Genomic DNA, 13,704 nt, shown 5'->3' with positions numbered 1-13,704 from the left:
GCATACTAAAGAGAAATAAAATATAAATAAGCTGAAATGACCTCTAAAACAATAAACACAAACATAAACATAATTACACCAAAGTGCAATTGATATAACGTACAAAGCATTGTAATTAAAAGTTAACATTGTAAATAACTATTTAACAACTGGCAAAGTTAAATGTGGTGCTTTTATCACTTCAGCATTCATGTACTACTTTGTTGAATGTATTACCCCACTCCATATTGTAACTACCAAGCCATTCATTATAGTCTGTCTACTGCAGTGTGTACAATGGGATACTGCTACAGTTCTTTTTCATATCTAAGCTCAAAATGTCTATCTAAGCTCTAGAGAATAGAATTTCTGTTCTGGTATCCAGTGCAGACTGCCCCATGCTTTCCAGACAGGCTCTGGGGTGCTGCAACACTAGGCCTATTAGGAATAAGAGACTTTCTGATTACGGATGGATGTAGTCGTTCCTAACACTTTTGGTTGTATTACTTTATTACATTATTATAACGTAGAAGTTACAGAGACTTGGCATTCATAAAGAGATGGGAGATTAATTTTAATATTATTAGATTTTTGTATAAAGTATCCTAGGGATACAAATGGGTCTATTCCAGAAGATGTGTAAAAATGGTATATATTACACATGCATTCATAAAGGAGGAAATGCAACAAGTAACATGCCACTAGTAAAAAGACAATCCTGTCAGTTCTAAATTATTTTATTAGAGAATGAAGGGTCTAAGGTAACTTCAAACAACTACTTACTAGTCATTTCAAGTGACTTAGATGAGGACATGTGCGTACCGACTAAAAAGTTCCAAGCGTAAGACCCATTCACAAACACGGAACAGAACCAGGTAATCATAAGCCATTCAGGAATACCTCAATTACATCCAACGTTAAAAAAATAAATACAAAAGCAAAATCAGAAGAGCATCTAATTAAAAAATGTACTCTAAGAAACAGAAAGTATAGATTCAGAACAGGTACACTGTTCCTAACTAACCATTGAGCAAGAAACAACAGCAATATATAACTCTATGGCGTTATAATGTGATATATTTAATCTTTTAGAAAGCTTTTGATTGTGATAAAGTACAACATGATAGACTGCAGGAATCTTAGGCAGACCAACTGTCTTCCCTATATTGGTCAGGAGACTGGAGGACAGCAACTCATTTCCCAAAGTTTTCCGTGAAAACAGGTTCAAACAAGGATGTCCATCTTGTCTCAACCCCCCATCTTCTTACAGTAATGTTCTTCACTGAGGCAAGCTATGGAATTATCACAGCATTATACAGTCACATGCAGTGAAGGTGAGGGAAACTCATGTAGGCAGCACATGTACAAGCACTACTTAAAAATTAACATTCTTTAAATTTTCATAAGAATGCCTATGGGTAATAGAAAAAATAAACTACTGTACACTGTTTCCTAGGGATTGACCGGTACCACTGCATTGACGTCATTCTAATCAATCAATGGTGCCTTCTAAGTGGCTCTTCTGGTAAAGGAATTCACTCAGACTGAGCAGATTGATATGAGGTTTGAACCTGGATCATATCACCTAACTGAGTGGGATTCCTCATGAGGCACAGAGCACAATTGGTTGAGAGCAGCCAATAGTGAGGTGGGGTTAGTCTGTCAGAGTGACATAGCAACCCCTATAGCCTCCTGGGTACTTGCAGTCATGTGGTGCTGTCAGCAAGCGACATACCTCTAATCAGCACTGAACAACCGGGACAGGGCTACAGTACATAACCTGTGAGACATCAAAAGACAAGTGGCCTGAAGGTGGGAGGATCATAGTTCCTCATTCTTCCCTGCCTATGGTTATGGTATTGTAGCTCTGATCCAAGATATGAAATAGACGCAGGCTACTTGAGTTTGGTGGGGGCAAAACAAAAATAATTGCTAATTCCATTTTATAATAAAAAAGGGCCAGTTTGTCTACAGGATTAAATACCAACTCAGTTTCCTAACAACATAAAATAACTAATTATTGGCTTAATGGGACAAATTTAACAACTTCTCCCTGCTCTTTGGGTGCTGGTGTTTGAAGAGCCCTAGTGCACCTGTAGAAATACCGGCTTTCCAAGTCCAGAACTACCGATTCCCTACCAAATGTATTTGTGTACATAAAATACAGTATAAATTAAATTCCTCAGAGAAGCTGTAGTGATTGTCTTGCCATTCCCTGTCACCCGACTATCTGGGGAAGACATCTTGTCAGGTACTGATTTAAAGTCAAGAAAGGAGACTTCCAGGGTTCCACATCTGCCATTTGCCATCTGGAGAAGGTGGGCAGACCCGCTAGCATGCTTTGCACCAGTGGAAGAAAGAGCCAATAGTGAATGAGTGAGATAGAGTGAGCGAATTGAATGAGCGAAAACAAATCATGTAGGAGGCAGAGTGGATTTGGAGGATTTTGGTGAGTTTGCAGATCAGAGAAAGGGTTCCATATGTGACAGAGGATAGATTCACCTGAAGCCATGCACCAGGGACAGAAGGAGCCGACCAAGAGAATGAGCAAGACTTAACAAGCAAAGGTAAGAGAGAGTGAAAATGGATGTGAAAGTGGGAAACCGGATGACAAGTTGGTCTGGAATTTGAGAAAGATAAAGCCTGGGCTTGCTTTTCTAGATTAGTGATCAGACAGGGTTTGGATTGGTTTGTTGATTTTGTCTTGAAAATAAAACTACTTTGCACTGCGTTTAATTGTCAGCTCATGTAATAATCAGATGAATAAACAGATCAGATGAATGAAAGATTTGTAGGAAATTTAGAGAATTGTATTTTACAGTAGGATCAATGTTAGGAGTTCAACAGCACACAATTTTTAGAGAATAACACAATGTGTTGGATATAAAAACAATTACTTCGATTATTGTTTAGAAATGTATTTACGGTAGACAATTTAGATAGTTTAGTTTATTTAACATTTTAAAGACAACACCTAGTACTGAGACACCACACAATAACAACTGAACTCTCTCTAAATGAATCCATGTTAATTCCTTTCATATTGATTAAAATTGCCGAATACTGAAACGGCACTACATCATTTCCAATAACTGCTGTTGTGGGAAATTCTTCATCAGAGGAGCAGAACAAAGTCTTGTGCCGTTTTAATGAGCTCAATAAGGACAGCAAAGCACGCTGAGTCTGCCCCACAGAACAGACACACTGCAAGGGGCTCCCAATGCTTATATAGTATAACTTTTGTTGGAAGCTAAATTAACAGACCCCAGCAACAATGTGGTTAAGTGGTAATATTGCAATGCTGGATATGTCCCACTGAAAACTGCTTATCTAATTCAGGGTCAAGATGGCCCGGAGCCTATCTGAGAAAGCATTGGGCACAAGGTGGGATACTCTCTGGATGGGAAGGCAGTCCATCACGAACATACGTAGACAGACGCACTCACACCAGGGCCAATCTACATACCAGCATATATATTACATACCAGTCTTTGGACTGTTGGAGAAAACTAGCACCCGGAGGAAACCCACATAAATATGGGGAAAACATGCAAAGTCCACGCAAATAGCACTCCAAGAATTGAGCCCAGGGCCCCAGCACTGTGAGGCAGCAACGCTAACCACTCTGCTACCGTGCCACCCTTGAATATTGAAATGTTCAACCTTTTAGAATTGTGCCATAAGCAACATGTAATGCACTTAAAGTTTATTTAGCATAGCACACTGAGTCCTTTTCAAATCAGTCTTTAAAACTGTATATATGTATTACATGTTTGCACAGACTATAATTTACAGCTCTACAGTGTAGTGTGTGTTTGGGCAGACTGAGATCTAATTTATACTTCACAGGAATTTTCTTAGTACACAGTTCTGACTCTGACAAGTAAGGGAAAGTGTCAGTCTAGCATCAACAAATGCTATTAAACTGTAATCAATGAAGAAAAAATGCTGATGTCCTCATGTCTACGGTAACAGAACACTATCTTCAACAGAGAGAAAGAGAGCTTAAATTGTCTTTTGAAATAACATATTTCCTGTGTTTACTGTACTTAATTACAGACAGTTAAATTTTGTTATTCATTTTTTTTTCAGCCAGCAGATCTACAATCTGACATGTAACAAGAACACATTTTGACATATTTAAAGATCATATTGATTATTGTGGAAATTTGCTGAATACTGTATTGCTTGTGACTTATTTTTGCCCTGTGTATTGGTTGAAGCCAAAAGCTTTGTTTACTCATAGAATTTGTAGTGTATCACTCGCAGAAATACATCTCCTTCTTTTAACAGAGAAAGGCGTCCTTTCAAGCTTAGGAGACTTTTGAAATTGGCAGTTATATTGTACATTACAGCATTACAGAGATGTATTAAGAATATGCATAATATTATACAATATTCTGATCTGTTCAGAACTGTTATGATTTACATTCCATTTTTTTGTCCTATAAAGTGGTGTCAATTAGGCCAAACATTTTAAAAGACGAAATTCACAAAAAACATAAGCTAATAGTGAAAAAGTGGTGGGTAGTTACCACCCTTCATGCCCTGTTTGGTGATGATCAATGGCACGTAATTTGCTCAAGGAAAGCTAGTGTAAATTGTGGTATTTTTAAATCAAGAAACTTAGCAAATTTGAAACAAGAAGAAAATAATTTTAATTCCTTTTTTGGATATCATGTAAATACTTGGTACCAACTTTTTAGAAAACATAACTTTGCTCTTATGTTTTATTGATTAATTTAAAAGCACCTCATAGCATCCTAGAATTACAAGGCCAGATGGGATCTCTAGGTAGGCCTGCTGCTGGCATCTGCGTGTTGTGTGTTTTCAGAGAGAAAAGAACAGCTGCTGAAGGCTGTACAGGACCAACTCAGCTCTCTCTTATCAACCTCAGCAGCTGGGCCTAAAGGTGGGAGCATCCAAGTGTCGCATTCTACAGTACTGGATAGTACAGTAATAGTATGAGAGGAGCTAAGATGAGCTGAGAGGAGAGGTCTCCTGCTGTATAATTTTTTACCTTATAGCATGATCTTAAATAAATCATTAAACACAGCTAGCTACCACAGCATATATAGTATCCTATAGAGATATTTTCATCTAAAATAAAGAAATCCATGGAAATACAGTATCTTTGTCAAGAAACATGGGTGTGAAAGAAGCCTTTCTGTAAAATGATTCATGCCCTTAATTCAAAACAAATCCTTCCTGTTTCAAGATCAGAACAATAACTGTGTAGATGCCTCATAAGATGACACTTTAGTAGGTATATCCATCCAGAGTGGGATAAAACCAAGCTGAAGGTCAAGTGCAACTTTCAAGTTATCTGTGCAACAGACTAGGATTGTGAGATGAATTGAAATAGGCTAACTGACAGTTTTATTGCCCCTTTCAATACAGTGGAACAGGGAATTAGCTGGAAAGGCAGATTGGGGTTGACCTGGTTATATGGGAATTTGTCAATTTGCAACATTTCTCTTCACCAAACTCTTGCAAATGTATAAAACCCTGCTGTATGTATTGAAGGTAATGAATGTACACTCACATCTCAGATTGTTGACCTCATTTCCTTAATGAAAACCTTCAACATCTCTAGTTAGCCATTTGAATTGACTTATGCTGGTGGACAGCAAAGTTGTTTTAAGGGAGAAAAAGGGATAAACCTTTTAAAAAATACTGTTTTACTATATACAGTATAGCAATCTTTATGTGGGTTCTAAATACAAAATGAAAGGGTCTCTCTCTCTCTTAAACATGACATGTAAGACAAGAGACTGACTGAGGCTGTACTCAGATTCTAAAAATCCTTTGAGAATGATTGAATGCACAGCAAAACAGGAAAATACACTTTTATACACTTTTTCTTTTTGTGCTCTCAAAATGAATGGCCTTTTTTTAAGGGTACTTTTCTTTAAAAGGACCTTGGGATTGTTGAATTAAGGACAATTATAGATTTTACTACAAAAATTGTGAAATTCCACTGTAACTATTACAAACAAGGAGGGATCTCAAAGAAAACAAAAATAATGGAAATGTGAGAATCCTGTAGTATTCCATTCCTTATAACTAACCTGATGAAAAATGAAAAGCGGAACAAATAGTTCTTTTTACAATCTATGGAAAATGATTCCCTCGATATTTTAATTTTGTGGTTTGATTTTTGTCTGAGTGGTTTCTACAGTGTCCTTGCAGTGAACACAAAATGTCTGTCTACAAAATGCCTAAGAACAAGGCTTACTCCAAGGCCAACATATGATTAACAAGAGACAACAATTACTTCATGAAGAGATGCTCCGTAAAACAATTAATCTCTATAAAAAGAAGACAGGTATTAAAAGACCGTAAAAAGTCTGATGAGTCCATGATGAGTTACTACATTTAGTTTTTCACCTAAACCACCCTTTTCAGTAGCAAATAAACAGTACACCAATGGTGGCTATTCTAATAATGAGTTGGAAGTCACCAGGAGTAGAGTAAAATCTTGAAATGCCTAAATTTACTACAGCAATTACTTAGATGCCATGAGATGTAAGAATACCATTAAACCATGTTTTACAATAAAGTTCATGTGTATGTATCCATTTCAAGCTGGCTGGTCACATTAGCAGTAATTCTGAGCACACACCAGAGGCAGCCAAGCAGAGCCCATTGTGTGTGCTGCAGGCTGAAAGTAGACTTGATACATTGTTAATAAAATAGTAGCCCAACAGTTAAGCTCAACATGGCCTTTTCACACTTCTGAGTTTGTATGTTTTCCCTTGCAAAATGTATCTTGATTTTATCTGGATTTGGTGTAGAGCAAACTTATTTTGAGAAAATGTTTTCGATAAATCTAGTTCTACACCACTCCCTTTTGGAATTTTCCTTTGCTTTTCAAATTCTACAAATTAAAAAAAAACAAGAATTCTACACAAAAGTTGTACAAGCCCCAGTTACATTAAAAAGGGGTTTTACTAAGCCTTTAATCCATTAGTTGACGCAGTCATGACAATGCAAACATTGAACTGCACAAGTAAAATGCTTCCTGGTCGGCTGAAGTAAACCTCAGTTCAACTCGATCTATTAGAGAAAATTCTACAATGTGGGAATTTTCCTTAGTGGGAAATTTATTTCCTTGGAAACATATCAGCATGGAGGCATAGTTCAAGACCTCATCTGTGCTAAAAGAGAACAAGGCATGCTGCTATATATTCTAAGTGTCCTTGTATAACCTTGAACATCCCACACAAAGCAACAAGATCCACAGCATACTAGTTTCATGAGTAATGTTATTACTCATGTTAGAAACCCTGCTGATATTTCCACCTGTGAAAACAAATGCAACAACGCTAAGACCTAAAGCTTTAATTAGAGAGAAAAGTGATGTTTTCTCTTCTTTATTCACAGTTTCAGGAAATTTCTGTAAAGAATGAAAACAGAAGATTAACTATATGATCAAATATAATTTAAAGAAATAAGGCAGATGAGTTACCAAAAAGTAGCTTCATGATTTTTATAGATTTAAAGTTAAGCACTAAATCTGTTTACTCAGAGAAAGGCATTTTAACTCTCATTGGAGAGAGCATGCTAGGAGAACCCCCTGACATAGTGCTTTTATTTCTGTGCTCATTCAACTTCAGTCTCATTCACCTCCTTTGCTTCTCAGTGTCAATGAAGCCCTAATGCATCAACATAAATAGGCCACTTCTCTCTTGCTATTGTCCCCCAAAAGAGCAAGGTGCCTACCAGGTTGTAGATGCCGAGCAGCAGCGCCTCAATGCAGCCGTTGCTCTGTCTGTCTCGGCTGGCAGTGACTCGGAGATAAACCCACACCAACTCAGGCAGGAACTGTAGCGTGAACCTCTTTAGCTTGTCCTCAGAACTGCGGTAGAGCTCAAACAGTTGGTGACACACAGGCTCCAACAGCTAGAGAAGAAAATGCACACAATTTCAAGAAGCAGAAAAATGGCAGAAACCAATTTGCTTACTTAGACTTAACAATAATTAGCTATAACAGCATTTTATTTAGCAGTATTTAACTGAAAACTTCAGTTTCAACTACCAAAACCTTAATACTGCGGTTGGGAAACCCCAAACTAATGGTTCAAGTCAGATTCATAGCCTGCTTTCTAACTTTATGGTTACATACCAGTATTATTTTGGCAAAATAAGATGTTCATCATATAAACCACTGAAGTCACTCTGTCGTATGGACTTGATTTAAAAAACTAACAGAAACCGGGACGTTAATACAGAATGAAGGGTTAATTTTCAAAATAGTTGTTTCTTTGGAAGGAAATCCATTTATTGAATTAAATAGTCAAACAGAGCATGTTCAGGAACCTTCACATCAAGACAGTAAGTAGGAGTTAAGTACGACTTGGGAGCTAGATTCCAGACCAAGGAAGAGACATACTGCATTTATAAGCCCTTGAAAGACACAAATCAAAGCAAGTAAGCCTTTTCATGCTTATAATGCAAAGTTTGTACTGGGAACTGTAAAATATTTTTTACAAGATTTGAGCACTATAGATGTAGAGCACTAAGACTGATTAAAGATTCAACAAATGAGAATGTGATTTCAGAAACACAAGTATACAGCATTGTTAATGGAAATATGATACATTTTGGCTTTCTGTCAAATACAGAGCTAGAAATACCCAAATAAAACAAAGGAATTAGTAAAGAAATACAATATTAAAAAATATTCACTGTCATAAAAGCTGTACACTGTTGGGTGCTGCAAACCTATAACAATAAGAAAATTATCCAATCATCAAATTCCTCTCATCTCAAAAGGCTTTCTGCAAAGCACTGTCCAGTTTCAAACTACTTCCCAAAACGTTACGCATGTTAAGAGTTTTCAGGTGCTCTACTACAATGAATTCATATATTATTATTATTATTATTGAAATATTTAAAGGTCAGTAAAAATGGTAGGAATAAAAAAGGAGGCTGACAGATATAACTGAACATAGAAACCAACTTAAATTTTCTTCTTGTAGAGAAAAGGCCTCAAATCAGTTTTTGCGTGCGTAAAAACTTTGGTTCCTCTGGAGTAAACGGGCAGCAACTTTGTCACAAAAATTGTTTGTGGTTTTCTTTAAAAAAAAGTGAGCCCCAAAACATACAGATTGATCCAATATAATATGCATACAGTTCTTGGCGATGGTCAGGAAATACAAAACACATATCTCTGGAAAAAAATAAAAGTGAGACGCAACTCAGAAAATGTGATACTAGTAAAGAAATGCTGGTAGGCAGATTTAAGTGTGACAGTAAAAGCACCATAGGCAACAGTTCTGCCTTGGAAGTAGTCAGTGGAGTAAGACAGAAGATGGACAAGAATAACATCTGCACCTTGTCAGGTTTGCTACCTGAGAGAGACGGCAACAGGAGTAAACATCAAAGAATCGAGAAGTAGGAAGGGAAATGGCTGTAAAGTTAGAGAAATCATTATTGGGGTGAGCTGCAACAGAAAGCCTAGGAAGATGGTCTTGGAAAATTGCTGTGTCGAGGACATTGGATCAGAGTATTGTGAAACAACAAAAGGCTGGGGTGAGTATGACCCAAAGACACGAAACCAAAGACACTAAAAGTGATGGTTAAGGGCTGAATAGGACAGTGTGGACAGAGGTAGAAGAAAGAATGGAAATTGAGTTAAGTCGCATGGAGGAAGGAAGCAAACATGGGGCCTCAGACTTAGAGGATTGAGAATTTGAAAAAGTCCGAACAGGGTAAAAATGAGAAAAAAATACAAGAGCTAGTTTTAACTGAGAAGAAGAAAACACAAATTGAAAAGGTAACAAAGGTAGATGTGTGAGACACAAGGAGAGACTAAGCAGGTGGAAGCAATGGCAGCTCAGAGGTCTTTGCACCTGACTGGACTGTAGCATCTCAAGTAACTTCATGAGAAGGCATGGAGGATTGTTGGAAGACTGGAACTTGATTCTTGGAAAAATATAAAGAAAACAGTTCTTTCTTTGAAGTATTTCTTTAAAATGCAATTCCACATTTGTGAAAAATTTGTTGAAGTTTTGTTACAGTCCAATTGGTGATGGCAGGAGAGCTTTCGGAATGGAGAGGAGACAATTTGCAGATTTTGCTGTGAGATTGTGTTTGTCTAGAGCAGCTGGGATCTATAGGAGAATTAGCTGGAGTGAACAGGATTGATGTTTTGCAAATAATGGTTTGACAACTCCACATATCGATCTACAGTGAGACATGGAAGCTTGATACAAAGAACCAAGTACTAAAACATTAGGGGTTTAGAAGTGACAGACAGAGGGCGTAGCAGCAGATGGAAAACTTACAGATATAATCTCAGTGTGAGGACCCAGGGATTCCTGGCCAAGACCAAAAAGCTCTTCATCAGAGTTTCAGATTTGAAAATCAATTGCAGGTGAAGCAATAGCAGTGGTGAAATAGGTAGGATGCAGATTCAAAGCACAGTCCATGCAAAAGATGTATGTGAGGGAGAGAAGAAATTATGTATAGTACCTATAATAGTTAGGTAAGTACATGACATCAGGATTGATTACAATTACTGATAGATGAGGCAGATTGAACTTTGTTGTTTTCATCCCTCCTGAACTTTTGTAATCAACTCCATTAATTATACAGTGCAGTACGTTCCTAATAAATCTTAGATATTGTAATGGTATCCAGAACAAAGTTAGTAACACTTCACTGTAATCAATCCATTTCCCAAGTGCTTTAAAATCAAAGTGTTGTAATAACTTTGCCACACAGTTGCTAAAAAAACTCAGCTCCTAAGGCAATCCTATGCAAACACCCACCACCAACCCAGAGCCAGATTAAATGCAAGAACAGTTTGTGCATTTGCTTCCCTGCAATTCAACAGAATGTAGTCTGCTGTACACTGCCTTACATAATAACAGCATTTTTTTTGTCCCTGAAGATCACAACTCCATGCTTAAGTCTGATATTTATTTTATTTCACTGCTCAGAATGATAAAAATCTTTAGTTTAGAGAACCATATTTTAACTCTAAGTAGAAAAATAGGAAAAAATAGGAAAGACATTGAATGCTTCATGCTGGTCATAGCAAGAGTGCATTCAAATGGTAGATAGTTTTCCTGCTGTTAATTCCCATTACACAACAACATTTAGTATACCTTCATAGTATCCACCTTGGCTTTTTCATACCAGTATATCAGTATATACCATATACTGTGAATTCGGGTTCGGGCAGGAAAAGAAACAAGACAATGCTCTTGTTTGGCCCACAGACACCTTTTATTACGCCTCCGTCACCCAGCTATGGGCAACAGAGACAAAGTCGAACTCAAGGTTGGCACATACACTAGGGAGGTAAACGGGACACGTATGCAGATTCAGGGTGATTACACATTAAGGGATAACAGAAAAACCTCCTCCTCCACCTCCTCCTCGTCACCTGACGAGGGCGCTACAACAAGCTTTCTTTTCTTTGTTCTGTAGGCAGACAGACTATGGTAATTTTCATTTTTTATTAAATGATTACATTACAACTTCATATGACAAGGCTCATAATCAGCACAGAAGGTATGCATATAGTAAATCAATACTAGATATACAGTATTATTAATAGTGTTATTATTAATATTATTAATATAATATAATATTACTGAGTCACTGTTTTCAATCAAGAACAATATTAAGATTTCCAGTCAAGTTCCCATAACTTCCTTGGTAATTTTTATTATTCAGATTCAGATCAGTGTTCCCAAGGAAAAATATCAAAAGAACTGGACAGTTATGGACAAGGTCATTAAAAACTTTAATCTGCAAGTCCGTCTTGATGGATAATCACTTGGAAAACTTTTGTAGAATTGAACAAAGAATTGTAGTGATTTTAAAATTAAAGCTGTGTGAAAAAACTGCTACTTTTGAGAATTGGATTGGATGGATTGGATTGGAACAGCTTTGGACGAAAGCAACAATTTAAGAAGAAACTTGATTGTTGTTAGGGGGGGCAGACAAAGAGTTAAGAGCTGGCAGTGCTATACACACATAACGAGAGGTGTACAGGTAAAGACCATTAATGGCTTGTCTTGGAATTATTTTTCTGCAACGACACTAGTGTTCAAGTAAAGAGGCAGTTGTGTAAACAAAAAAATCTAAATGGTAAGGCTTTGCATTGCTCTTGTTGCTTAAACGCACTTATGACCCCATCCATCAAATACAATATAAAACCACAACCTTGCAGTTTGAATCTTGCCTCATGTGAATTTCAAAACTGAGTCCTTGACAGATCATCTCTGAGGTCAAAAGACTGGCACTAATCAGTGTCTATGAACTTGATAAATACTGGAATACAGAACTGACTTTTCAGCAGGCCCCCTTTTTGTGATTTAGTCTAATGTAATGCCCTATTTATTTTCTTCACTGGCTGAAATGCCAATTAGTCTCTCCAAATAACTGAATATAAGTATCTGTTAAATGATTATTGACTGTGAATGTCAATATTATTACCCAAAAGGAATACGGTGACTCTACAGTAACATTGTTTGTACACAGTTCACCCATTAGCCTCTGTTAGCCCTTTAAAAAAAGTATCTGCCAGATTATGATTATTAATTTGAGATTAATTTTTACACTTCAGTACAACTGGAGCTAATTAAAAAGCTAAATGAAATCAAAAACCTATAAATTTAAGTCCAACAAAACAATGCTAGTTCCCTCTCACAATTTAAATATAATATAATAATATAAAGCTGTCTTAATGTTTTAATGATGATAAGAAAAGGTCTTAATTCCCCTTTATTTTAAACTAAAAATTCCAACTAAAATATAAAATGAGCAGCACCAGTGAAAACATCCATCCATTTTCTAACTGCTGTATCCTTTGCAATTCTTAATATTTATTAATAATAACCTGATACTATTATTGTTTTTTATTGTTATTATTACTATTATTATTATTATTACCCTTATTGTATTAAATAATATGATGTCTTATTGAATACATGAACTAATTAAATAATACTTTTTACAATTCTTAGATAATTTTACATTTCCTTACAATCTGCATTCAATATTTATTTGAATCCGCACAACCAGTTAAAATACTCAGCAGTTTTCAACCCTGCAGCCCAGTTTTTCTTGGTTCAGGTCTGGACTCTCAATAGACAACTGTGAGTGCAGTTCCATTGCAGTGGTACACAGCTGGCCAAGTAATTTCTGCTTAATCATTAGAATTGCTGCCCTGTCAATAGACCAGCAATCCCTGGGATTTACCAGGTGCCCAAGTACTCACTCAGTAAGAAATGCGCTGGTTCTCCAAATGGCAGTACTGTAACTAGTGTAAGGCACATCAATTGGAAAAGGCTGATTCAGAGTACAGTTTTTGCAATCCTCAGTGCTACTGAATAAATCATTGGTAGAGGCCACAATAATAACCATTATATTTTTCAAAAGAGTATTAGCGATTACAATTTACATGATAAATTCAGCATCACCCAATGTATGTATGGTTGGCTCACAGGGAACCCTATAGGTACCCCTGGACCTAAAGAGGGTGAATGCAGGAGTTCAAAGATGCTTCTCCAACCTTCTCACCCATCAAGTTATTCATCTTGAGATGTTAGGAGATTTAATGGGATTTAATGTAGACTTGTGGAGAGGCAAATAGTTCAGCTAATTGCAGGTGATCAGAAAAATGTTGGATTCGTTTTTTGCAGGAAGGTGTGAGAATCCTAGCTATTTAATCCCAACATTTTGGTTCCAGCAATTAAGAAGTCC

At 36.7% G+C, this 13,704-nt stretch overlaps 1 protein-coding gene across 2 annotated transcripts in view; it reads right to left on the bottom strand.

The window, feature by feature from the left end:
* Nucleotides 1–13,704, bottom strand: part of LOC148821802 (hyccin 2-like) — a 145,910-nt gene that overhangs the window by 67,713 nt on the left and 64,493 nt on the right. For both annotated transcript variants that reach the window (XM_088930727.1, XM_088930728.1), the window contains exon 4: nucleotides 7,705–7,884. In XM_088930727.1, coding sequence (XP_088786853.1) covers nucleotides 7,705–7,884 — 180 coding nt within the window. The remainder of the gene's footprint in view (nucleotides 1–7,704; nucleotides 7,885–13,704) is intronic.

Source organism: Atractosteus spatula, chromosome 13, assembly GCF_055471065.1.
Source record: "Atractosteus spatula isolate fAtrSpa1 chromosome 13, fAtrSpa1.hap1, whole genome shotgun sequence".
NCBI classification, from domain to species: domain Eukaryota; kingdom Metazoa; phylum Chordata; class Actinopteri; order Semionotiformes; family Lepisosteidae; genus Atractosteus; species Atractosteus spatula.
Note: the sequence above shows the minus strand (reverse complement) of the source record. Positions and strands in the feature narration are given on the sequence as shown.